General features: G+C 35.7%; 4 protein-coding genes, 2 non-coding genes and 1 pseudogene across 8 annotated transcripts; 5 read left to right on the forward strand and 2 right to left on the reverse strand.

Annotated features, from left to right (window-relative positions):
- Window positions 1–384: 384 nt before the first annotated feature.
- Window positions 385–2,731, forward strand: LOC145048915 (mitochondrial arginine transporter BAC2-like). Its single transcript, XM_078997570.1, has 2 exons — window positions 385–864; window positions 1,814–2,731. The coding sequence occupies exons 1-2, from the start codon at window positions 628–630 to the stop codon at window positions 2,474–2,476; spliced, it is 900 nt and encodes a 299-aa protein (XP_078853696.1). The 5' UTR covers window positions 385–627; the 3' UTR covers window positions 2,477–2,731.
- Window positions 2,732–2,910: 179 nt separating this feature from the next.
- TRNAS-CGA (transfer RNA serine (anticodon CGA)) lies at window positions 2,911–2,992 on the forward strand. The gene has a single exon. It is a non-coding gene; the product is annotated as a tRNA-Ser (tRNA).
- Window positions 2,993–9,982: 6,990 nt separating this feature from the next.
- On the forward strand, window positions 9,983–12,596 carry LOC145030206 (rop guanine nucleotide exchange factor 12-like). The gene is made up of 7 exons (XM_078978612.1): window positions 9,983–10,308; window positions 10,397–10,513; window positions 10,634–10,785; window positions 10,855–10,929; window positions 11,154–11,423; window positions 11,516–11,836; window positions 11,923–12,596. The coding sequence occupies exons 1-7, from the start codon at window positions 10,245–10,247 to the stop codon at window positions 12,340–12,342; spliced, it is 1,419 nt and encodes a 472-aa protein (XP_078834738.1). The 5' UTR covers window positions 9,983–10,244; the 3' UTR covers window positions 12,343–12,596.
- Window positions 12,597–14,383: 1,787 nt separating this feature from the next.
- LOC145030215 (photosystem I reaction center subunit VI, chloroplastic-like) lies at window positions 14,384–15,413 on the reverse strand. Its single transcript, XM_078978618.1, has 3 exons — window positions 15,159–15,413; window positions 14,892–15,018; window positions 14,384–14,743 (listed from the first exon to the last, which is right to left on the reverse strand). The coding sequence occupies exons 1-3, from the start codon at window positions 15,281–15,283 to the stop codon at window positions 14,564–14,566; spliced, it is 432 nt and encodes a 143-aa protein (XP_078834744.1). The 5' UTR covers window positions 15,284–15,413; the 3' UTR covers window positions 14,384–14,563.
- Window positions 15,414–15,990: 577 nt separating this feature from the next.
- TRNAA-UGC (transfer RNA alanine (anticodon UGC)) lies at window positions 15,991–16,063 on the reverse strand. Its single transcript has one exon. It is a non-coding gene; the product is annotated as a tRNA-Ala (tRNA).
- A 29-nt stretch (window positions 16,064–16,092) lies between these two features.
- On the forward strand, window positions 16,093–18,388 carry LOC145030220 (CURVATURE THYLAKOID protein). 3 transcript variants are annotated; one of them, XM_078978637.1, is made up of 7 exons: window positions 16,093–16,208; window positions 16,361–16,475; window positions 17,410–17,504; window positions 17,591–17,677; window positions 17,831–17,893; window positions 17,985–18,022; window positions 18,218–18,388. In XM_078978637.1, exons 2-7 carry the CDS (start codon window positions 16,373–16,375, stop codon window positions 18,270–18,272), a joined length of 441 nt encoding a protein of 146 aa, XP_078834763.1. In that variant the 5' UTR covers window positions 16,093–16,208; window positions 16,361–16,372; the 3' UTR covers window positions 18,273–18,388. The 3 variants fall into 3 exon arrangements, with proteins under 3 accessions (XP_078834763.1, XP_078834751.1, XP_078834756.1); XM_078978625.1 differs by having other exon boundaries at window positions 16,153–16,268; XM_078978630.1 differs by having other exon boundaries at window positions 16,156–16,268; window positions 16,367–16,475.
- A 1,539-nt stretch (window positions 18,389–19,927) lies between these two features.
- LOC145030236 (putative pentatricopeptide repeat-containing protein At5g52630 pseudogene) lies at window positions 19,928–22,098 on the forward strand (annotated as a pseudogene).
- The last annotated feature ends 4,236 nt before the right edge of the window (window positions 22,099–26,334 follow it).

A 26,334-nucleotide genomic window follows, 5' to 3' on the forward strand; every position in this document is an offset into this window, starting at 1 on the left:
GATAATTTCAACAAAAGATGAATTTTTGAAGGATCATTTTAGTAAAATAGGAGTTAAGATCCACTTTCAAATGAGGTCCAGATATTAGATCCGCCAGTGCATAAGTTTCGCCTCTTATTAAAGCCTATTCACTTCAACTCAAAATTATTTGAACTCGTTACAGAACTAATCGAATTTACAACCTAATCCAAAACCTGATGCTATGACCCAAGTTAGCAACCATTTTGACTTATTTTTATTTCCTTTTTACCTTATGTTTATTACAAGCCACTTCTTAGTGTATGGGCAGGCTTTTTTTTCGGAGTCCCCCACATCTAGAAACACCCACTTTCTTAGCTTCTCTCTCTTTATTTCATAACATAAAGCAAACAAATTGTGCCCATAATTCAATTTCTAATATATTTCTTACATTTTTCACATAAAAAAGTTCCCAAATGCTCGGAAAACCACACCAAGCTATATAGTTTCCACATCGTCCTTCCATTAGGATTCGCATTAGTTAAGCCGGGCAAACCCGAATGGAGGTTTATTGATTACATACATCGTTGACATTTTTTGTGTTGTATAATCGAGCCTGATTTCTTGAATGTATGTGTACATATATGGTACTTATAGAAGATTCAGTAGATGGATTTTTGGCCGGAGTTTCTTGCAAGCAGTTGGGGCAAAGAGTTTCTGGCCGGTGGATTTGGGGGAATCGCCGGAATTGTCGCCGGATACCCTCTTGACACCGTTAGAGTCAGACAACAAAACTGTCAAGAGGTGGGTTCTGCGTTTAGCATCCTCAAAAATATTGCAGCTAAAGAAGGCCCACTTTCTCTTTTTAGAGGCATGGGTGCGCCTCTTGCCACTGTTACCTTTCAGGTTTTGTATTTCCTTTTCCATTTCCATTTCCCCCCATTTTCATATTTCATGAGCTTTCATATGTAGTCTGTTAAATACCATGCAACAATGTATGTTTGTTTGTTTATTTCTTTTAATTCTAGATTTCTAGCAACAAAATGGGGTTTTAAACGAAATATACAACCACGTTTCGTTCTAGTACCAACCAAGATATGCAACATTGTAATTTGGAACCCGTTACCTGATGAAATTATATTGATTAAATGTTTTATATATTTATCATTTACATGGATTATGTAATCATGTGTTAACCTATTTAAGTAGAACGTTATTGCATATGTTGTATAAAAAGCAACTTTGTTGCATAAATTTAAGAAAGTACAATATTGTTGCATAAATACACATCTAACCCTTTCAATAAAAGATTCGGAAACAACCTCTACATTGTTCTTGCAAAATCTCAAACACGTGAACAAGTTGAAAATTCATATGTGGATTCACCATCTTTACTAATTTCATGCTTTTGGGGAGTTCTAATTAAAGGGTGCTTAAATGTGTGTCTAAACTCTAAAGTGAGTTATAATTAGTTTCAAGTGTTTGAAAAAAAGTGATCAAGATTCACATATTTTGCCAAAAGCATCAAGTTTGAATAACATATACGAAGTTATGTTAGATTATCTATTTATTCTTAGATTGAATAAACTAATTATGTGATTATGATCTTTCAACTTACAACAATTACTTTGAACACACAATGAAACATTCGTGACCTTATTGATACAAATGTTTTAGATTCATAACTAAAGTGGATTAGTACCTTTTTGGGTGAACTTTCTTTTTGCAACTTTTAATCCCATTTACATCATATCAGTCCCAATTTAGTTTTAATGTACTGTACTTTCATGTCATGTCATGTACATATAACAAATGCAACCTAACCCATCATACTTGTCATATCATGTCATGTCAGAACGCAGTGGTCTTTCAAAGCAATGCCACACTGTCGCGAGCATTGGACTCCTATAGATCCCCCACAGTACCTCCTTCATATGGAAGTGTTGCATTAGGAGGCACCGGAGCCGGTGCCATACAAAGCTTCGTGGTAACTCCTATTGAACTAGTAAAAATCCGATTACAACTACACGAACAATCAGAAAGTGGTCCACTAAGCGTCGCTAAAAACATCATGAGAACCGAAGGTTGGAAAGGTTTATTCCGAGGGTTAACCATCACGATCATAAGAGACGCACCTTCATACGGTGTCTATTTTTGGTCATACGAATACACGAGAGAGAAATTCCACCCGGGGTGTCGGCAAAGTGGTCAAGAGAGCTTCAAAACAATGATTGTCGCCGGAGGTCTCGCCGGAGTTGCTAGTTGGCTATGTTGTTATCCTGTAGATGTGGTTAAAACTAGACTTCAAGCTCAAACACCGAATTCTTCGGTGAAGTATAATGGAATTGTTGATTGTTTTTGGAAGAGTGTAAGGAAAGATGGTATGGGTGTGTTGATTCGTGGATTTGGAAGTACGGTATGTCGAGCTTTTATTGTGAACGGGGCTATTTTCACGGCTTATGAATCGGCTTTGCGAGTATTGAATAATACTGATGATAACATTAACGATAATAACTAAGCGGTTTTTTAGAAATACACGGAAACCCGCGTCCGAATGATGGAAATTTGACACCTGGAATCGAAATCCTAGAGCATAAGAAGCTCTAGTCATCAGGAGGATTAGTTGTTGTTCATTGCAAGTTAGTGTGCAACATATGTATATATAGATAACAAATGTAAAGAAATGTTAACTTGAGATAATTGTGGTAAGGTCATAGTTATACCCAATTTATGATTGATCCAAGAATTTTTATTATATGTTCTTATCAATGAATTGAAGTCAAGATTCGGGAGATGATGGCCCCCATATATCACAATTTTTTAGATTTTCATTATTTTATATAATATCTAACCAATAAAGTGAAACAAACTTACCATCAGTTTCATTATCTTATACATTCGTTAAAATAGATTGTATTTATTTAAAATAAAGTTTAGAAATAATCCAAATTGGTCAATATGTCCGAGTGGTTAAGGAGACAGACTCGAAATCTGTTGGGCTTTGCCTGCGCAGGTTCGAATCCTGCTGTTGACGTTTTTTTTACTGAATAGTTGGTTTCTGATTTCTGAACTAAAACTCGTACACCTTACGCTGACGGAGTTTTGGATCTACCAAATTTGGACCTAACCACGTACCAATTTGAAGTTCTTTTTGATTGTCCTAAGACTAATAGCATCCGAACCCTTTTTAGTGGGGTTTTTATAACAATAATAAATAACTTATTATTTCTTTACGGCATAATAACTTTTAAATTTGCTTTTTATACTGTGTCAGTTATAATTTGTTGAAAAACATATAAAACCCACACAATAATTAAAAGAAGAGTAAATTACATGAACAGTTACTGTGGTTTGGGGTAATTTGCACGATTGATCCCTAATTTATTTTTTTAACTTGGAAAGTTCATATTATTTGTTTTTGTTGTACGTTTGGTTTATATCTCATCTAAAAAGATTATTTTTCCTTTGATTTTTTTAATTTATTTAAATAAACACACTCATAACTCCACTTCTACCTCATCTTATCTTACCTTACCTTACCTATCTCACCTTATTTAAATAAATTTAAAAAATTAAAGGCAAAATAGTCTTTATAGGTAAGACAGAAACCAAACACGTAACAAAAACAAACTATAAGGACTTTCCGAGTTAAAAAAATAAGACAATGACCAAACATGCAAATTACCCCAAACCATAGGAACCGTTCGTGCACTTAAAAGAAATAATGATAAAAGTTTGTTAATTAACAAGATCATTGTAAAAACTTTGGGTTGAAAAATGTTTTCCAATAACTTTTTCAATCTTCAAAAGCTTTTTGGTTTAAAAAACTTTTGATATGCAAGATTTCTCTTTTTGCTAATCTTTTTAAAGGTATGACTCACCATTCAAATTGGTCGATCAACTTGTAATCAAAGAATTTGTTAGATCATTGGACGAGGCTCTTCATAGAGATCATTACAAGCAGAAAAATATGGAAAAGTAGCAACATCCCAATTGATTTGCAAAAGACTAATAAAATCATTAAATAAATTTGTTAATTTCCCTACATAAGCGTTTGAGTGGAAATGAAAATTTGTGTTTACCAAACATTTACCAATAGAGACGGATGGAGGCTCATATGTGTGGACCGCGTGACCTCTTATGTGTGGACCGCATGACCCCCCTCCTGCTTTGTGCCAACACATAAAAGCACCTAAGGCCACTCACGACATGTAAAGTAGTTTTGGGTCAATTTTTAGCCTTAGGCGAGACTACACATGTTGGGATGTTAGACCCAACAAATAAAATTGGTAATAAAAAACATAGGTTGTTGCACAAAAGTGGAGTACAAGTCCAACAGAGTCGACTCTCAAGGACACGTGCTAGTGGTATATGCCTCTTTGTGGAAGATACATGTATCCAGACAATTAAATAAAAGGGGGTTTTGTTTAACAACTAAAAACGGGAAAAAAAATAACACATTTTTTTTAAAGAAGTTCATAGGTAAAAGTGATTTAGTTATGACTCTTTTAATTATGGAGGGTAATTTGGAAGTTGTATCAACTTTGATTCTATCTAAGTTGGTACTGAAAGATACTAGCAAGGTCTAAAATATTTTGTTTACCAAATTTTCTGATAAAAAAAAGCTCTTTGAATTAAAATTAATATTTATAACCTAATCTAAACAAGCTTTTGGAATTAAGATTAAAGATTGCGTTAAGCTAACGAGTGTGAAAACATGCAATTCTCAGTTTGCATCGATATTAAATCCGATCACAATACCAATTTGATGTTTGTTACTTTTTATTAATTATAAAAACAATTACAAATTTTACCGATTTGAATAACTATATTCACTTAACCCTAATTCAAACGATCAACATGAATCAAATCAAAATCAAACATTTGGTTGAATCAAATTTGAAATTGCTAGATAAAATACGAATTAACACTAAATTCAAGATTACTTTCATAAAAAGTTGAAGTCTTTGCAAAACTGAACTCTATAATTTAGCCATACATGACTAGAAACAAAACAAAGCATGAAATTGAAATCAAAGTAAGAACATGTCGAAATAAAAGGGTTTATTTCTTACACTCAAAAAATGCCTCAGAGTCACCTCTAGGTCACCAAAACCGAATGTGTAAAATAACGTGGCGGTTGGTCCTATCTCTAGGAACAATAACATGTGACATCCCTAATTTCACGGTCAGAAAAGACTGATTTGTTTATGCTTTGTTTTATAAATCAGAGTATTCGTTTAAAGAAAACGGTTGCGGGATTTGTTCCCAAAACAAAATATGATAAGAATTTATCAAAGCATTTCTTTAAAGAAATGTATTTTCATTAAATAACAAAATCTCAAGATGTCATGTTCCGATACAGACCAAAAGCATAAACAATATAAAATAGACCTTACAACAATTATTTATAACTACTGATCTATAATCTAAAATCTCTCGTCAAGTCCACTAACTTATACTCTTGTGTCATTACCTGTAATGCAAAGAAAACTGAGTGAGTCAGGTTTTGGGAGCCTAATGAGCATATAGGGGTTTCAACCCACAATAATATAATTATTATATTCAATCATCAAACAATCAACTCAGTTACCCATCCTTATTATCTTCTTTGTTTCTCAAAGTTTTACCCTATTAATCAACTATCATTCCTTCATTCATTCCTAAGGATTGACCTAAGGAATTAGCACAAACTTCCATTGCTACAGAAGGCGCATCTGCCAACATTATCCTTTAAGCACCTCTGCCAGGATTACGACATTCACTATTAGGCGCATCTGCCAATATTATCTTTAAGCGCATCTGCTAGTATTATGACATTCTCTATTTGGTGCATCTACCAATATTATGCTTAAGCGCATCTGCTGGCATTATGCCATTCTCTATTTTGTGCATCTACCAATATTATGCTTAATCATCTTTCATACCTCATCATTTACCTCATCATTTTATCACATACCAACTATCTCATCTACCCATGTTCTACCCAACATATTTGTAGATATAAAATACATATACAGTTTAACTCATATAAAAAAAAACTATATAAAACATCTATTCCACACTTATCTCAAATAAACAACAATATATAAACACATAGCATGTATTTCATAGAAAATACTTCATATTTATGTGTTGGAAGAAAGTAACTATACACTCACCCAAACATATACATAATACATTCAAACAATACTTGTATTATACTCGTGTTTATGAAAGGGACTATGCACCCACACGTATAAACAACTTTATATTATACACATAGTACGTATTTCATAGCAAATACTTAATATTTATGTGTTAGAAGAAAGTGACCACACACTCACTTGATCAGAAGATGATCGGACAGCACTACGGCTTGTAGAAGTAGTATTCTTCGGTAGATCTGGAAGATCTTCATAAAAACCGGGCTTCTCGCGGGCAGAGCTTCGGCTCGGGAATCTCACTTCTCGGGATCTTCAGGCTTCGGGACTTGATTCGGGTCTCGGGATGAAACCGGGGCTTCGGGGGTACTTTGGGATGGCTATAGAGGGTATCGGGAGTGAGAGAGAGGAGCTGGAGCAACCCAAACTCGGCTGGCCCTTCAAATCTATTTATAGGACAAAATTTGCCCTTGCCACATTGTGGTACGGTTTACCACGTCGTGGTGGTTGGGTCTTCACTGCATGTGTCATTGCAAGTGGGTCTGACAGACTCTAGAGCTCCTGCCACGTCATGGTGGCTGATAGTTTTGGGGTTTCGCGCCCCGAACTTCAGAAATTCATAACTTTCGCATACGAACTCCGTTTTCAACGTTCTTTATATCATCGCGTAGGTTAGAATATGCTCTACAACTCTAGTTTAGACTCCATTGGCTAATTTTGAATTTATTCTTAATATATTATAAATATATTATTTTTATATTATTTTTAGTAGACCGGGACAGGAAAACTCCGTTATAAATTCATAACTTCATCATCTGATGTCCGTTTCTGCCTATCTATTTATCGTTTCACTACTATCAATGAGATCTTTGATTCTCATTTAGATTGTTTCGGATAAAAATCACTCGATCTCAAATCGAGGATTCGGGCTGCATACTGCTAAGTCGAAACTTTGGAAAAATCATAACTTCCTCATACAAAGTCAGATTTGGACGTTCTTTTTATGCACGCTTTCGGTTTAACATACTCTACGACTTTTGTTTAGATTACTAAGGCTAAATATTGCTTTAACGTAAATTCACTTTTTACGTCATTCAGCGTCGTGCCGGTTCTGTCGCCAAACTTCGACGAGTCCTAATTTCTTTGTTATAACTCGGATTTCAGCATTCTTTATATGAATGGAATCCTTGTAACATATATTACAACTTAGCTAATATTACTCCTTCTAAATAATCTTCCATCAAAAAGTCATTTTGACGCTTATCGTCTCTAAATTGACTAGTTCGGATCTACGGGCGTTACATAACATAACGAAATTAAGATATTTGGTAGGTTGCACGGTATGTGTTATTTTACATGGTCCACGTTTTATCAAAAATGCATTCAAGTCTTCTAATGATGTGCGTTGCCTTAATGGCCAGGTTATCAAAAAAAAAGGATCATGTTATTTTACACGACCCTTATAATTGGTCTTTGACCAACTTTTGAAAGTTTGTTGCCCAATGTGTAAAATATTCATCACGCTACACGTGTATTAGGTTACACAACACATGTTTCTTTACTCTCGTGATTTTTGCTTTCAAATCCCATCCAATGTCCAACTTCCCATAAACATGATCTAGTTTTAATCTTCCTACAAGCCGCCATGAGTCCTCCATGCTTACTTCCAATCCAATGTCTCTTTAAATCAAATCATCTAGTGAGTGGTATGAGGCGTTCCATGAAATACACAAGTTGTCGATTGCAAAAGTTTATGCATAAAATACTATGAAAAATAGATAAACAAGCATGCAAAAAGGATGCATCTAACAACACGTCTCGACCTTTGATCCCATTTGGGAGCTTTGTGTGTGTGTATGTGTGTGTTCTTGGTGTTCAAGTGCGTGTAACTGCAATTAAAGGATGATGTGTGTTTTTGTTGTTCAAGTGTGTATAATTGCAATTTAAGGATGATCCAAGATCAAATCATGTGGTTTTTTCCATCTAATTCAATAATTATATGTAACAATGAATTACCTCAGTTTTTAATGGATTTAATTTGTATATTTTGTATAATTAACATGTTGCAAGTGTAGTTTAATATTCAGGCTTATGAATTTTGAAAGGGAGTTGGATAAATGGAAGTAAACTTGAATAATGGAATTAATTTGAATATTTTTTGATTAAAAATAACTTTCTACAAGACAAACTTAGTTGTGAAGCACCTTAGCACCTTTTTAGAACAACAAACTCATACACTCTATATATACTCATAAACTACTCTTATTTTTTTGAATGATACTTATCAACCTATGGCTGAATGTATCTTTCACCAGACAGGCAGATACTATATTGATGGGATATAAACCCTTTAGCGCCTTAGCCCTTAAAATGTGTGATTACAACATTAAAAAGTAATATTAAAGGGACAAGAACTAGATTAGTGTTAAGTTATTAGCATAGAATGGTAGTGTTGGAAGAAATGTACGAAATTTGTCAAGAAGTAACTTCATGGTTGAATTCTAAACACCTGTTAATGTTTCAAAAAAGGGGAAATGTTATGACAGTGAATTTGTTTTGTGACTAAGTTGCTAATTTTACCAAATGTTTAAGTTATGATTCATACATATATGTAGTTAAACTAATGAAATATTTGGAACTAAAGGAAAAACAGGTTGAAGCTTGGATATTGAGGTTAACATGACTTTAACCTCCTAAGATAAGTACTTGGTGACCTTTTCTCGGATACGGGAATATATCAAATTGTTTACAAGTTGGATTAAACATAATATCGAGATGCAATGTATAATTGTGGTCATGGTGGGTTTCAATCGAGAAGGTATACATTTAGGGTGGGAGAGAGTATGAAAAAATAAAAAATAATCTCAGGTTTGTTAGATTTTGGTTATAAGAATATAGATATACTTTGATAAGTTCTAGGCTTATGATTGCAATCACTTTTCAAAATCTAAGATTTCGACTTCATGGCCTGAGGTATCTTGAAATCAGATTTGGGATAATCCAAGAATGACAATTTAGAAGTCATGTCACTTATAAATCTAAAACACAGAAAATACATAGTTGTTTTGTGTTCTTGAGAGTTAAAGAGAATTTGATGATAATTTTGAGTATAGATCATCCAAAATATTTGGAACATTTTATATGTTCTTAAACAAGAGTGAAAAGAGGTTAAATGGTGGTTACATACATTTTGGCTCCAAAAATGGTGGTTAGAAAGACATAACCGATTCTTACATCATAGTGATGTCACCACTTGTTTTGGCGGGAAAATACATGTTTGAAGTCTTTCATGATATATAAATTCGTTTAGGTTTGGAAAATTGCATGTTTGGAACCACATCCAGGGACTCTGCCCTTTGGACCCTGTGTTGTCCCTTGGAACCCCGTACCCAGGGGCACTGCCTCAGGACCCCTATATTCTCAAGTTTATATTTATCACTCCGAATATGCACCTCGCATCTCCAATCTCGATGAATAAATATAACTCAGTCTATTTCAATATTAATAGTAATTATATTAAAATATGTTGATGACATTAAAATCATCAACAACACATGAATGGTGTGAGAAGATTATCAAACTTGTGATGTTCATCTCAATGGTGTGGATTAGGTGGGGTGGTTATAATTATTAAAAAAAAATCCAGAAAATGTAATATAGTTATTTATAAATTTTTTTATTGATAAAAAGCGTAACAAATAATTATCATAGAATGGTTAGAGAGAAAAAATAAATAGTAGCGAAACTTTAATTTACCCCAAGATGGAAAATATTCTCATAGGGATGGTTAAAGAAAAATAAACATGCTAAATTTATCTCCGTTGAAATGTGAAACTTTTTATCGAGGTTAATGAGAATATTTTCCTTCTTAGAATTTAGTTTCCATAAAATTTTGACTTCATCTTTCAATTCTCTTTCTAACATGCACCCCACGTTCCCTTCATCCCTCTACTAACAACCATTTTTCCATCTTTCCAAGCGCATTGGCTTTCTCTCCCTCCATTTTCATCTGTAATAGGAAACAAAACAAGAATATCAATCTCCATTCCGATTTAGCATTATTTTGTTACTTTATCTGTTTTTGTTCGATTCATCTTGATTTCCTGCTCGAATTTGGCAATAGTTCGAGCACTTCAGGAAGGAATGGAAGATGATAGAGCAGACGTGAATCCGGATTCAATTCCGGAACTTGAGATGATATATGCCGGTGATTACATGTTTCGAGTTTATTTCGAATTTTAAACTCTAATTTTATGTTTTTTTGTGTTTGATTTTGGCGTCGTTAACTTTTTCAGACATGGAATTGATGAAGGAGAGGTTCGCAAAGTTGCTATTAGGCGAGGATATGTCAGGTGGAGGAAAAGGTGTTTCCTCGGCTTTGGCATTGTCGAATGCCATCACGAATCTAGCAGGTAAGGGTTTTTTTTCCTCGTTTTAATAATTTCATTTCATCTTTTCGTGTTTTCATGGAGGAATTATTCGAAACGATCGTATTCAAATACATAAGAGTTTCTCAATTTTTTGTTTTATAGCTTCTGTATTTGGTGAAATATCGCGTTTAGAACCAATGCCCCCTGATAGTAAAGCAAGGTGGCGGAAAGAAATCGATTGGATGTTATCCGTCACCGATCACATAGTTGAATTTGTGCCTTCGAAGCAAAATACTAATGGCATAATGATGGAGGTACCAATCTCTTTTGTATGTTGTCTGCCAATTCTCAAAAGCTGTTAAACAGTCATATAATTTGCACAGATAATGGTTACAAGGCAACGAAGTGACGTGCACACCAATATTCCTGCCCTAAAGAAGCTTGATGCCATGCTCATGGTAAGAAATGGGCTCTCTTATTAAACTCCTCCATCATAGAAAGGAAGTAATTGAAAAAAAAAAAAAAACGATAAAACAAAGGAAAAAGTATACATTTATTTTCAGCACTTGTTAGGATCTTTGTCATATATTTGTGAATAAGCTTAACCCTATTATACGTGGTAAGTGCTGTATGCATATAGGGAAGTCTAATATGCTTTTAATGTTTATTTCTATTGATACAGGAATGTTTAGATAATTTTAAAGATCAGAATGAATTTACTTATGCATCAAAAGACGATGCTGGAGCAAAATCACAGAAGAAAAGGGAAGAAGAGAAATGGTGGTTGCCTACTCCAAAGGTTCCCCCAAATGGTTTATCTGATGTCACAAGAAAATGGTTACAGTTTCAGAAAGACTCAGTGAACCAAGTACTCAAAGCAGCCATGGCTATGAACTCTCACACGCTTACCGAAATGGAAATCCCAGAAAGTTACATCGATGGTCTCCCCAAGGTAAGTTTTAGAGTAGAATATATTTACAGTTTTACACTAACAAATACAATCAAAATTGAAGGAATTACATTACATCATGCATTTTGTGGCAGAATGGAAGGGCAAGTTTGGGAGACACGATTTATAAAAATATAACGGTTGATCACTTTGATCCGGACCATTTTCTTTCAGCCATGGATTTATCTTCAGAGCATAAAATTCTTGATCTGAAGAACAGAATTGAGGCTTCTGTTGTGATATGGAGGAGAAAGATGACAAATAAAGATGGAAAATCTGGATGGGGTTCAGGTGTGAGTATTGAGAAAAGAGAACAGTTTGAAGATAGAGCAGAAACAATATTACTTATACTCAAACATCGTTACCCTGGTATTCCTCAATCTGCACTAGATGTAAGCAAAATCGAAAACAATCGAGTAAGACACTTTCATACCCCTTTGTAATCATATTCAAATGCATAATTATCTATAAATTGATAAAAGCCTGATTGATGTTATAACAGGATGTGGGACATGCGGTTTTGGAGAGCTATTCAAGAATACTGGAAAGCTTAGCGCACAAAGTAATGTCACGAATTGAAGATGTAATGCATGCAGATAATCTTGCACAAAATCCATCAGGGGATCCAAAAAGAAACCCTCTAAAAGATTCAGCATCAATGGCTTCCGGAAAATTCCCAAGTGCAAAAGAAGAGTTAGAAAAACTCAATCTCTCAGATGCTCCAACCTCAATGACATTATCAGATTTCATGGGATGGACTTTAGACAATGAAAAAGAATCAAAACAAGAATTGTCAAATGGCACAGAAACAACAACAACAGAGCAATTGGCAAAACAACCTTCTGCTACAAATAGCAAGAAGCTTTCGTATCTAGAGAAACTTGATACTTTAGGCGGAAGAAGTCCATCAGCACGCCAGTAATTAACTGACTAACGGGAATTGAAAATTAGAGGAGTAAAAGTTTAAAAAAAAAAAAAAAGTTTTTATAGAAATGAAGTTTCATGTGTAAATATTTATCAGACCTACCTACCTACATAGAGTCTGTAAAATTTTCATGTGTAAATATAGGAAGTACATACGATGTAAGTTATGAAAAGCACTTTTAATTAAGTGCTGAATCTTGTACAACATGCTATATTAACTTTTTCAACTTAGTCAAAATATATGGACTATGGTTATGGTATAGAATCCTTTCAACTTTCCTCTACAAATCATTAAAAGTGGATAGACCCCGACGTATTTCCACAACATGCTATTAATTTTTTTTTTTTTTTAAAAACCATCAGCCCTTTGAGGTGAGTAGTATACGGACACAAATAATGTAGTTTTGAGTTTGTTTCGTGTAAAGAACCTTTAGGTCTCATTTGTTACGTAGGACATGACACATCAAAGAAGAGACCGATTTGTACATGCATTTGGACCGATACTTAAGACTCGACACATGACATAAGAGACAAACTCGTATTGTGTTTGTCATGCATTTTGACAGAGACCCTCTAATGTCAATGAGATTAAACTTGCAATTTTTTGTCCCACCAAAAGTGTGATAAAGACTTAATTTGGATCTCTCATATATGCAAGAGACGTAATATCCATGAAAAACTTGTCCAATCCAGTTTAATCTCACAGTCACGTTTAGTCTTCTCCAGTGTTGCAAAAGTCGGCCTAGGTGGCCAATTAATCGGAATCGGGTAGGGGCCAAGGCGTCTAATTAGAAATTGACCAAAAAAAAACTTAGAATCGGTTAAACTCAGTTAAAAATCAGTCAAATTAGAAAAAATTCAAAATCAATCAAAATTGGAAATTTCGAATTTTTTATAGAAAAAAATCTAGAAGTGTTATTAATATTCATCTTTTTTTTTTTTAATTTTTTTTATTTTTTATAAATTTTAATAAACTTGTTATATTTGTTATATATATAATTTTCTTTAAATTAATTTCATATAATTTATCCAATCCGAATACTCCACGTCTAGACTGAATACTCGCTAGGCGCTAATCGGCCACCTTGTGAACGCCTAACGAGTTTTGCAACATTGGTCTTGTCTCGTGTAACAAACACAGGCTTATAAAGGACCCTAACTACATACAAGGTTATTAGAAATTGTCAAATGCAAATAATATGACACTCTTTTTCATTAATTTGTTTATTAGGGAGGAGGGAGTCGTTCCCATTGAACCCACCGAACCCACTGCAACATCAGCTTTTCTCTTTGATTTTTCTTCATCTTTCCGAACCCACAACACACGGAAATCCTATTTTTCTCAACCCACTCAACCCACTCAATTAAAAAAAATACTAAACAACTAAAACATATGGTACAAGAGAAAATGAGAGAGAGAAAGTAGAGAGAGAGGATGAAGTGGGTTCGTGAAACCAATTAAACAACCCGCCAAAGAGGGAGTGGTACCGGTGGTAACTCTATTGCTAATTAAGATTTTACCTTGATTATTTTGTATATTTTTTTAATTAAGTGGGTTGAGTGGGTTGAGAAAGATAGAATTTCCGTGTGTTGTGGGTTCGGAAAGATAAAGAAAAATCAAAAAGAAAAGTTATGTGGCAGTGGGTTCAGTGGGTTTAGTGAGAACGACTCCCTCCTCTCTTAGAGTAAAATGCTTTCATTTCTTCTATTATAGCATTTACTTTGAGAAATTTATCCAATTACAACAATGTCATCTAAATACAAGACAATCTTCCTTATTATAATTAGGTGGATTTTTTTTAAGTATAACGTCGTAATAAGAAAAAAAAATGAAATTACAATATTACAATTAGGTTGAACAATGTTTTATAAGAAAAAAAATGCAAAAGGTACAATGTTGTAATAAAAAGAAACGAAAGTAGAGTGTTATAATACACAGATTAATGAAAGTACATTGCTATTTATTACATTTGGCATTATTATATAATCTTGACCAAGTCTATTTATGGATTAGTTGCAACATGGAAAACGCAAAAAAATTCAAACAATCACAACTTTTGAACCAAAAATAGTTACACAAACCATAACTAGTCATTTCTCAAACGACCATAACATGGAAAATTGATGAGATCTTATAAGCAGAAATCAGACATACTTACAAGCTATATAGCAAAGATACATTTAACTCATACTAACAAGACTTGAGATTGTTGATCCAATTAGATCTTGCCACGTGGGCCGAGCTTCGGTTTTTGTTGTGGGCCCTTAACAATCGGTAGGACGTCTCCGGTTGCAGTGGAGCTGAAGTAAGCAAGAGTTGAACCACCTCCCAATAACAAGAATTTAAGCAACACTCCTCTCTTGGTAAAAGGCGCAGCGAATGTCTCAAAGAACTTGCTCTGCGACCAAAAGAGTAAAATAGTCTCGTCAAAAAAAGAAACAATCTTATTAATTTAGAACTTACACCATCAATTCACCCCTTTACCCATACAATTTCAAAACACAGGAATGGAGATAACAAGTTCACTGAGGCATTATATCGAATACCTGGAGGGAATTGTAAGGTGAGGGGGCATCAGAGCCATACACGTCCCATTGACCAGTGGTGTTGCCCAAATCTTCCAAATCAAAGTACACACTTTTGTCGCCGTATTTAGCTACCACAGCACCAGCTCTGCATATATTCAAGATTTTCCCACAATAACAAGAACAATTAGGAAATCGCCGATTTCAACCAGACATTTCATTACAAATTGTGGAGTAAAATAGTGATTTAAACCACAAGAATAAGTATTTATTAAAGAGTAACAGCACCTGTTTGAAGTGGGTCTGAAACTCGCGCGAGAAGGCTTGAGGGTAAGCTTAGTCCCAGTGAGTGAACTGCCTCCGAGGCCTTTGACGGTGGCTGCGGCGGGTGCGCAGGTTGTAAGAGATGCCATTGTTGGACAAAATTTAGAGCTCAAAACAGTGTTTCTACTAAATTGTCGTTGTTGTTGTTGTCAAACGAATTGATTAATCAGGTTATAGTCAATGAGATGAAGAAACAGGGGATGTGTGGGGCTTTTGATCATCTTGCATGAATAATGGGTTGCCATTTGGCATATGTTTTTGAAAGGAGAAAGATATGTTCTTTAGTTAGCCAATCCGGAGTTGACATGTGGATTAGACTTGGATAAGCCTATCTCGTATGCGATTATCTATTATCCAGTCTGACAAGTGACAACTTTAGATTTTGTGTTAACGCCGAAATTCGATCTTTTGGGGTAGGCTTTGTTCTTTTCCTAATTTATAATTTTACAAGTAATAGTAATGGAATTAAACCTTTCATCACCATGATTTTATATGGTAATGGACAATTCATCTAGTGATTGTTAATTTTTTTTATAGTTTACTTACTAAATAAATTGATTCAGATTACAAATTATTTTTAAGAAATTAAAAAGAAACAATAAATTCAGCTAAAAATATTAAAATTTGTCGAACATCATCTAAAATGTATACTTTTAATATATAAAACCTTAATGCAATTTAACACAACTAAACATGTATACATTCTTATAGCAAGGATTTACATGAAAAAAATATAATGTATACATTCGTATAGAACACATTTATATGAAAAAGTGTTATAAACATAAATTAAAAATGGAGATGCGGGGGATCGAACCCCGTGCCTCTCGCATGCAAAGCGAGCGCTCTACCATTTGAGCTACATCCCCGATTTGCTAACATCCTTCAAGTATATTATAAATATTCTAAGAGTAACTGCACCTATCTCTGGGACCTACAGATAATTTGTGGTGATGAAGGGGAGCTCTCTCTTCCCACCCATATACACACGCTTTCGCTGTCTTCTATTTCGAGGTAAGTACAGTTGCAGGCTATCAACAAAGGAACCAAAGAGCTTAATATCTTGATACCCTTGTAATTCTATTACCAATTTTCTTCATTTTTTTCTGATAAAGTTTGCTTGATTCTGTAGGTGAATAATCTTAGTTTACTTTTCATATTCATAGTTTCAGGCACACATGGCTTGTTTGATCTCCAATCTGCCTCTTCCTTCTCTACTCAACATTAGCAAACAATCCTTATTCTCACCTCTGCATAAGCACACTGTTTCTGCCATTGGAGGTACATTTCCCCCCTTTCTTTTGTTTTCCCAATCCAATTATGAGTTATTAATCGATTGCTCAATCTGGGGCAGTTGCATTGTGAGGGTTGTTATTGAAGTTTAAATTTCGAAGTAAATCAATTTATTAATCTCAGTTCCTGAAGTTCAATCATTTTTTGTATTCCCTTCTCTATGATGAGCTCTGACCTGAGTTGATTTACATGTTCATGGGTTTTTTACTATTGTTATAATTTTTCGGTGGATGAATTGATTTAAGTTCTCTTCTTGATTAATTTGCCTTCGAATATCGATGGTAGCAATGCTTGATTCTATACTTAATTCCAAGCGTGCATATTATTGTATATTTCATGTTAGAGTCGTTATGTATCAAGGAGTTAGTGTATTTGGATTATTGAAGAATCAAAATCCAATAATACGATAATCAGTTAGCTTTATGTTTATCTACTTACTTGCTTAGAAAATCATATTCATATTGGCCTTTTACCAAACACTCAAAACTGACTATTTTGATTCCAATGAAGCCACAAATCCAAACATCCCTTTACTCCCTCCTTCCCCAAAAGTCAACTTCTGACTCTTAAAAAATTCAAATCTAGCCTTATTCATTGTCAAAACTGGCATATGTTCATTAGTGTTTTTAATCTCCAAACTGTTTCCATTGTATCGATTCAACTCTAATAGAAACAATCTCGTGGAATTTGAATTTATAAAATAGTTCATTTGACCCTCAAAAGGAAAGTGGAGGCACATTTAAGAAGAAATGATGGAAAGAAACATAAGTTCTAGGCACAATATAAACCAAATGGATCAGGCAACCATATGTTGCAACTTCCAAAAGAAAAACCACCAAACTTTATGATGATGATGTGGCGTGCTTTTATATCTTTTAGATCTCATTCTTCATGCTTGTTTTATACCATTATTTGACTACAGGACAACAAAGGCGTGTTGCTGTTATTGCAATGGCTACAAGTGGGAGCACAGAGTCTTCTACCTCTTTAAGCATCATTGAGTCTGTCCAAAATTTTGTAAGTATCTGCTGCTTTTTCCAACTGCAAACTTTTTTCTTCTTATTTTAGTCTTAAATGCTTGCGTATGTGTTACATTTGAACAGTGGGATACACCAGAAGATCGAATTGCTCTTATTGGATTGGGATTTGCATCTGTTGTTGCTTTGTGGGTCTCGCTTAACGTAGTCACGGTATATGCTTACTCTCTCTGTATCTTTAACTAAGGAGCTGTTTCTTTTTTACTTAATGAGCTTAATGGGTTAAGCACTTAATCTGGACAGCTATATATGTTATCTCCTATTAACAAATATTGTGACTCTCTACTTGTCATGTGATGTGAGTAGGCTATAGACAAACTTCCAGTCCTCCCAGGCGTATTTGAGCTTATTGGCATTTCGTTCTCAACAGTAAGTACTCTTATTCCACATGTAATGTCAACTTTCCTAATTTGCAATCTTTTTTCATATATTAACATTTTCTTCATTTTCACTTTTTCAGTGGTTTGTCTATCGTTATCTGTTATTCAAACCCGACAGGTAAAATATATTTTTTTTCATAAGTTTAGGAAAAATAAAATGTGATTTTTTTTTAAAAAAGTTTTGAGGATTGGGTTCGATCATACCAAAACACTAATGCACTAGATGCCATGAGAACTTTACATTTAAACATGTTTTGTTAGTTGAGAGTAAAAGTAAAAGATGCTTTAATAATTTTGTCTCATTGCTTTACAGGGAAGAGTTGATTCAGATCATCAACAAGTCGTTATCTGATGTTATTAGTCAATGATTTATGACGAACTCAAAGATGTAAATGTAACAAGTTCAACTCTAGGCCACGATATGTTTATGTAACAGCAATGAATACTTTTCTTGTTGTGTGAATAAACTTCGAGTTGTTTTTTATTGGTTTTCATAAATTACATATATAGCTTTTACAAATGAGCTTATATATATCAATGTGATTGTAAAATCTAAATATCATGCCATCTTGTTAATAAGTCTGTTAAATTTGTTAAATCCGCATACAACTATCATGTGAGCAAGAAGATATGATAGAGATGTTGTATTTGATGTTTTGTGTAAATAAAGTTATCAAAATCTACAGAAAGAGATATTGAACACTTTTTTTGACAAAATTTCAATGCTCACATTAATGGGCGAATAGTAGGATTTTTAGATGTTTTATGTAAAAAAAAAAAAAAAAAAAAAAAAATCCAAGTTGAGCTTTCCCGAGTACTGTTCATATTCCAGAGTTTTTTTTTCAAAGAATGTTTTTTAATTTTATTTTGGGATTTCAAATTTTACATTTCGAAATGTTTAATGTTACCGTTTTTTAATAAAATGTCTAATTTCATATACAAATATCATATATAGTTCCATAGTTGTTAAACTCGTACGAGTCGAGTCATTTAACACCCAAAACGAGGCGACTCGTATGCTGACTCGTTTCTTGTGCGACTCGGTCAAAATTAATGAGTTGTGGTTTGATTCGTACCGAGTCAAGTCAATTCGTGACTCGGACGAGTCATATGACCAATTGGTAATTGCATAATCGAGCATGTAATCCATTGCTATTTTAGAAGCACTAATGCTGGGTTGTTCTTCAACGTGCTATGTTTTTTTTCTTCCGCGTGGCCTTCCAAAGTTAGGAGGGCTTGATTTCTTCTAGGGGTGAGAATAGAGATAGGAGTAAAGAAAAGCAAATGAGAAGATTTTCAATGATTGAGAGTTGAGGCGGCATTCGAATAAAATAGAGTAAATGTTGGTTGAAAATCTTTTTGGGAAAACCAATAGGTTTATGGAAACACCAAAAGGCATAATTGGTAATTAAAGTGGATGCAAGACAGTGGAGTTTCTTGGAATTGCTTACATAATACAAACATTTAAGTAGTATAAATAAATATTGAGTTTTTATATAATAAGGTGAAAATGTGATATATATATATATATATATATATATATATATATATATATATATATATATATCATGACTCTTACGAGTCAAGTCACGAGTAGAAATTTTTATTTTCGAGTCACGAGTCGAATCACGAGTTAACAACTATGTATAGTTCAGGTTAGTATCTTTTTTTTAACTTTTTATTAAATTTAAGTAAAAAAAATATTTTTTTTCTCGAAATTCCAGATTTTTTTCTTTGGATTTCAATCTTGTTTTACATTTTTTTCAAAATCCGGAATCTGAAATGCAATTCCATAATTAGTCAAAAAATGTTTTTTCTTTGTCTTGAATAATTTTGCAAAAAATAAAAAATAAAAAACAAATGAATCGGTTTTTTGTTTATTTATTTATTTTTATTTTTAATACACATTAAAAAGTTGGATCACTTAATTTCCCTAGAAAACGAGTAAAAAAATAAAAAGGTGTTGCATTAATGTATTGTACATGATAAAATATACAGTTACCTAAACTAAATCTGATGTAAATGTGCTCGCTAGTCGCTATTGCATGCATTGTTGAAACAGAAGCCAAATGCTGATTCGAATTCAAGCGACAGCAAAACTCAAGAGATGGACTCTTTCACATGGCAAACTCCTGTTTTGCTCTCTCACCACCATTGTTGATTCTGATTCTTCATCGGGTTCACGACAACAATGTCGATCATCATATCACTCACAAACAACATCGACAACCCATCATCGCCATCTTCCTCCAAACCACTTGACCAATCGTTCTCCATTGGATTACCAACATATCCTAAAAACATTCATTGCTCGAAGGGCGATTCAGCCAGGTAGACAGGTTCATGCACATCTTTGCTTAATTGGTCTTGGAAACGACACAATTTTAGGTACTAAACTCGTTGATTTATACTGTTCCTGCAACCATTTGTCTAATGCCCACCTACTATTCGATAGAATTTCTAAACGAAATGTCTTTCTTTGGAACGTTTTGATTCGTGCGTATGCTTGGAACGGTCCTTACAATGCTGCGATTTCGCTGTATTATGAAATGATCAATAAGGGCGTTATTCCTGATAATTTTACATTCCCGTTTGTTCTCAAAGCATGTTCGAATCTTAGTGCGATCGATACGGGGCGGGATGTTCATGACCATGTGGTGAGAACGGGATGGGAAACGGATGTTTTTGTGGGTGCAGCTTTAATTGATATGTATGCAAAATGTGGAAACGTCAGTAATGCACGCCAGGTGTTTGATAAAATACTCCAAAGAGATGTTGTCATATGGAACTCAATGCTTGCTGCATACGCTCAAAACAGCCACCCTGAAGACTGCTTGGTTTTGTGCAGTGAAATGGCCTCAAACATGGTGAGACCAACTGTCGCAACTCTTGTCACCACCATCTCCGCTGCTGCTGACATGGCATCCCTCCCACAAGGAAGAGAGCTTCATGGGTATAGCTGGAGACAAGGTTTTTACTTTCAAGATAAAGTAAAAACCGCACTTGTTGATATGTATGCCAAAAGTGGATACGTGAAGGTAGCCAGAATTCTCTTCAATCACTTGTCAGAAAAACGTATTGCTTCTTGGAACGCCATGATTACAGGGTACGCAATGCATGGACACGCAACCGAAGCGCTAAATTTGTTCGAAAAAATGACATGTGAAGCCAATCCCGATCACATAACTTTTGTCGGTGTTCTCTCCGCTTGTAACCATGGAGGTTTGCTAGAAAAGGGGCGAGAATATTTCGAATCAATGATCCACAATTACAAAATACAACCAACCGTTCAACACTATTCGTCTATCATCGATCTAATCGGCCATTATGGTCGATTAGACGAAGCGTATAACATGATCAAGAATATGACAATCATCCCAGACGCCGGTGTCTGGGGTGCACTGCTAAATTCTTGTAAAATCCATGGAAATGTCGAGCTTGGTGAACTTGCATTAGAGAAGTTGACCGAGCTCGAACCAGATGAACCTGGAAACTACGTGATCATGTCGAATATTTACGCGCAAGCCGGGCGGTATTCGGGGGTGGAAAAGCTTCGGGAGCTAATGTCAAAGCGGGAACTTAAAAAAGATGTCGCGTGTAGTTGGATTGAAGTCAACAATAAAGTCAACACGTTTCTTTCAGGTGATACGAGTCATCCTATGTCCGATGAGATAGATGCGGAACTAAAAAGGGTTGAAAAGTTGATGAGTGAAGCCGGATATGTTCCTAATACTGCACCCGTGTTTCATGATGTGGATGATGATGAGAAGATAAGGATGGTGTGTAGGCATAGTGAGAGGCTAGCGATTGCGTTTGGGTTGATTAGTACTCCACCTCGGAGTAGACTTTTGATCACAAAAAATCTTCGGGTTTGTGAGGATTGTCATGTTGCAATTAAGTTTATATCCAAGATTACTGAGAGGGAGATTGTGTGTAGAGATTTAAATCGGTACCATCATTTCAAAGATGGTGTGTGTTCTTGTGGAGATTATTGGTGAGTGGGTCGTGGACTCTTGGATGGATGATTTTTACATGTTTAATGATTATTTTGAAATTAAGTGGAAAATGTTTGTTTGGTGAAAATCATATGTGCAAGAGAATTGTTATGTTTTATTTGACATATAATTTTTTTTGTTGATGTTTGATTCATATGCAAGTTAATAAAATTGTTCGGTTGTTTCTTGGTGCTTTAAATTCCATCGTGATAGTTAGTGTTAGATTTTATAGGATAGACTTGTATTGACATTTGTTACTCTGTTCGTGTAAACTTTAATTTGCGTATAAAAGAAGTTTTTAACCTCTATATTAACTACAAAAACCATTCCAATTTTTTGATTTCTTCAAATTGTATTGGAATCGTAACCTTCATCTCGTCGGAACCGTAGTTGAAGACATCAGATTTCTCCTCGTTCCAGTCAGTCACCTGACCTGCCACAACATGTAACACCACATTTACGGATGATGATCTCATCCCCTAATTCTAGATGGGACGAACCCATGCTCACTCGAGGAATGGTGGATGACATCTAGATCCACCAGATATATTTAGCTGAAGTCATTTTGAGCACTACTTCCAACCAACATGACCATCTAAGATTGACATTATTGACATGTCATTGTATACCATCGCCTATAAATACAACACTCTCAAAAGGTCGAAACATATTACTCAAAAAAATTGTCTTCCTAATTCTCAATATCGTATCCCCCATGTTACCGACTTATTCATCAAAGTGTATCGTCGGTTCTTGCCCCAAGATATGACTAACTGGTTCCTTATTAGGTGATACCACGATAACAAGATTGGAATTTCCCCAAGATACTCATGTATGTAACAAATATTTCCAAAAAAAAGACAAAAAAATGTATACATTATACTAGGTCATAGGGTTTTACAAGTTGACCATAGTAGTGGACCTCGCCTAATCTAAATAGTTACCTAAACTCATCACTAGCGCGACTTTCCTATCTTGCCTTTTATGAACCAGTAATTCCGAAAACCACAACGTACGGGTCTAATGGTCAGCTTTAACAAACCTTTTTGTGACCATCATTCTCATTCACACCAACTGACATTCGATTATGCTCAACCCACCAAGTAGGAATGTCACAACATACATTATGTCACAAGTATACCTTGTACCTAGTAATTTAGACCAATCTAGAAGACAACCCTTATTTTTTGTGCCAACAATATAAACACTAGTCACAAACAAGGTCTTAAGTGGCAACTTACACTCTTTGTTATCATATTCTTTTTACCCATCTATTCATATACTAACTTGAGCATCAAAGTGTAATCCCAAGCTCACCTGTAGCACCTGGTTCCTGGTACGCAAAATTTATCTAAGTATTTTGCAATTTTAGCCTTGGACTCGGCGAGTTGTAGGCCCGACTCGTTGAGTAGAGATATGGAACACGTTTATGTTGGCGACTCGGCGAGTCCATATCCTGGACTCAGCGAGTCCCCGCTGTCTGATGAAATCCTAAATTTCAAGGGTTTGCACCCTATTTAAACCAACCTTATGCGCCCCAACCTAGCCCCATTCACCCTCAGAGCTCCCAACACCGTCCAAACCCTTATTTCTTGAGAGATTGAAGTGCTTTGGTGTGTTTCTTGAAGATTTTAAGAGAACAGAAGAGTAGATCAAGAAGAGAAGAAGGAGGCTAGGCATCCTTGTGTTATTTCAGTGATTTCCTTGAGTTATAACTCAATTTCCCTCTGTTTTCATACTTATATTCCTTTGTAGCTCCATTAAAGTCCTTCTTGAGCCATTTCCAAGCTTGTTTTCGAGTTAGGGTTTGTAATAAGTTGATTAACCCTTAGATCTAGGCATGATTGAGCTCCATGAGCTCAGATCTACTGCCTTTATGGAGCCATATTGCATGAAAGCCCTAGATCTACTCTTTTAGTGCATTTTGAGTCCTAAAACCTTCATTGGTGTTTATTTACACGTAAAGTTGGAAACCTTACGTGTTAATCAAGCCCTAAGAACCCAGATCTATGTATGGCATGAGCTGGTTTCAAGAAAAATCGAGTATATAGTATTTGCATGAGAAAGACTCGGCGAGTCGTTTATTGGACTCGGTGAGTCGAGTCCCCGAGTTTTCCCCCTTTTCGTGTTTGCTGGGTGGAGTAGTGAGTCATGGGATGTGACTCAGTGGGTCGGAAGCCAGACTCACTCATGAAGGAACTCGGCGAGCCAATGCCCTGACTCGACGAGTTCAAGGCAATCTTCTTGTCTCAAGAACAGACTCGGCGAGTTGTTCATACAACTCGGCGAGTCTCAACATAGAATGTTCTTCGGATGAAGATGAACTCGACGAGTTGTTCATACAACTCGGCGAGTAGGATGAAGGACTATTGGACATCGGTTTAGAAGGAAAACTCATCGAGTCAATGCCTAACTCGACGAGTAGAGACGGGATTATGGTCAATCGAATGGATAGGGACTCGACGGGTTGCGATCCAACTCGGCGAGTCGGGTCAACTGGAAGTTGACTTTGACTTTGACTCTTGGTTTGGTTAGGGGTAAATGGTCATTTTACCCTGAGGTCGATTAGCAGTATTTGACTGAGTGTTTGGTGGGAATTGCAGTCGGAGGATTTCTGGAGCAGCAGCAGCAGACAGACCTTTCCCACACAGATCAACAGCTACTACGAGGTAAGTTACCTTCCAGTAGCGGTGGGTCTAAGGCCACAATGCCGACCCACCAGTAGGAAACGTATGATAGATGATTGTCTTTGTGATATCATCTAGGTTTGCTACTACCTGATATGTTATATGCTAGCATGGTATGTTGTATGTGATAGTAGTAGAGTTCGGTTGTTAGGACCGAAGGGTAGTCAGACACCCCAGATACGTCTGACAGTATGTGATTATATGTTTGCATGTTGGCTTGTTATCTTATATGCGATAGAGGTAGGAGGAGGGGACCAGTCCTCGAGTTCGGTTGATAGGACCGAAGGGTAGTTCAGGCACCCCAGATATGTCTGATAATATGTTATGTTATGATATATGTAATAGTAGTAGTAGGGGTGAAATAGTCCCCGATGATCGGTTGTTAGGGCCGATGGGTAGTCAGTACCCCAGAATGGCTTGACATGGGTAGTCAGCACCCCAAAACGGCTTAACACAGGTAGGTCGGCACCCCAGAATGGCCGTATTGGGTAAGTCGGGCACCCCAGAATTGCCCGGCAGTATGTATGATATGTGATTGTATGGTATGTGGTATGATGCGGGAGCTCACTAAGCTTCGTGCTTACAGTTTTCAGTTTTGGTTTCAGGTACCTCTTCTTCGAAGGGGAAGGAGCTGGCGCGGTAGCGGCACATCACACACACACTTTGTATTCCGCACTATGAGATCTTCCTGGGGATTTGTACTCTGACATTGTTATGTTTTTATAAACTGGTTTCCAGACACGCACATCTCTTATGAAATGATATGATCGGTGAATGTTTTATTCCTAATGTTTTGCTAAGTATGTGTTTTAAAAATGAAATTTTTGGCTCGTATTTTTGGGACGTTACAAGTTGGTATCAGAGCCCTGGTTTGAGGGATTCGGACACACCGTCGGGGGTGTCTGAACTCAAATCGAGGGATTAAAAGATTTTGAAAAAGAAGAATGTTTTCTAAAAGGTTAAGTAAAGAGTTTTAAGAAGGAACAAAGTGTGTGATGTGCGCGACCGGCCGAGCTCAAGTAAGTATTCCCTAATGTACCCATACAAGTTTATATATGTTTATCAGTTCCAGTAGAACAGCATGCTAGAAGAGGACTAAGGATCTAGGAGTGATGCCTTATGTGCCTGCTTTATGTGCTTCAGTATATGAAAATTGCATGCTAGGATTTAATAGACAGCAGTAGGATAGCATGTTTAGGTTATGCATGATAGCATGAGCTTAGCATTGTATGCTAGTACAGTTTCCCATTATGAGGATGGAATTGCTTGAGTAGTCTCCTATGGCTGAATGTTGCTTGCTTTGTGCTTTGTGGGACTCTAAGTGATGGGAGTTAGCCATTAGGTGAATGCGTCACGTCACATGCGAACAGGGTTGAATAATCTCAGAGTGTTAGACTTGGCCCTATTGCACAGCTCTTGTCTGAGTCTAACCGTTGTAGGGACGAGTCTTTTACTTAAAGGATTATCTGAGCCTCGCCGCATGTGATGGTATTCAGGTGATGGCTAACTGGCATCACAAGGAGGCTTTCAGCAGCTGAGGACTGGATCGGGTATAGTCAAAGGATTCTTTAGGGCAAGCCTAGGATGGGAGTAGCAGAAATTATTAGCAGTAATAGTGACTTGGTGGAGTCAAGGCAATACTTGAGGAAAGTACGGATAGATGTGGAATGTAGTATGGGCATGTACTACTGGAAGCAGAGGATCCGTACTCGAATCAAGGAAAGCTGAGATGAGACCAGGAAACTTGT

The sequence above is a fragment of the Lactuca saligna genome, chromosome 1 (genome assembly GCF_052625555.1).
Source record: "Lactuca saligna cultivar CGN05327 chromosome 1, ASM5262555v1, whole genome shotgun sequence".
NCBI classification, from domain to species: Eukaryota; Viridiplantae; Streptophyta; class Magnoliopsida; order Asterales; family Asteraceae; genus Lactuca; species Lactuca saligna.

What these genes read in the sequence shown, in the direction of transcription:
- LOC145048915 (XM_078997570.1), top strand. Translation starts at nt 628, where the DNA reads ATGGATTTTTGGCCGGAGTTTCTTGCAAGCAGTTGGGGCAAAGAGTTT. An exon ending in TTGCCACTGTTACCTTTCAG is followed by an intron (nt 865 to 1,813) that starts GTTTTGTATTTC and finishes ATGTCATGTCAG; the next exon opens with AACGCAGTGGTCTTTCAAAG.
- LOC145030206 (XM_078978612.1), top strand. Translation starts at nt 10,245, where the DNA reads ATGGAAGATGATAGAGCAGACGTGAATCCGGATTCAATTCCGGAACTT. An exon ending in AGCTTGATGCCATGCTCATG is followed by an intron (nt 10,930 to 11,153) that starts GTAAGAAATGGG and finishes CTATTGATACAG; the next exon opens with GAATGTTTAGATAATTTTAA. An exon ending in GCAAAATCGAAAACAATCGA is followed by an intron (nt 11,837 to 11,922) that starts GTAAGACACTTT and finishes ATGTTATAACAG; the next exon opens with GATGTGGGACATGCGGTTTT.
- LOC145030215 (XM_078978618.1), bottom strand. Translation starts at nt 15,283, where the DNA reads ATGGCATCTCTTACAACCTGCGCACCCGCCGCAGCCACCGTCAAAGGC. An exon ending in TTCAGACCCACTTCAAACAG is followed by an intron (nt 15,019 to 15,158) that starts GTGCTGTTACTC and finishes GAATATATGCAG; the next exon opens with AGCTGGTGCTGTGGTAGCTA. An exon ending in CACCTTACAATTCCCTCCAG is followed by an intron (nt 14,744 to 14,891) that starts GTATTCGATATA and finishes TTTTGGTCGCAG; the next exon opens with AGCAAGTTCTTTGAGACATT.
- LOC145030220 (XM_078978637.1), top strand. Translation starts at nt 16,373, where the DNA reads ATGGCTTGTTTGATCTCCAATCTGCCTCTTCCTTCTCTACTCAACATT. An exon ending in TCTCGCTTAACGTAGTCACG is followed by an intron (nt 17,678 to 17,830) that starts GTATATGCTTAC and finishes TGATGTGAGTAG; the next exon opens with GCTATAGACAAACTTCCAGT. An exon ending in TTGGCATTTCGTTCTCAACA is followed by an intron (nt 17,894 to 17,984) that starts GTAAGTACTCTT and finishes TCACTTTTTCAG; the next exon opens with TGGTTTGTCTATCGTTATCT.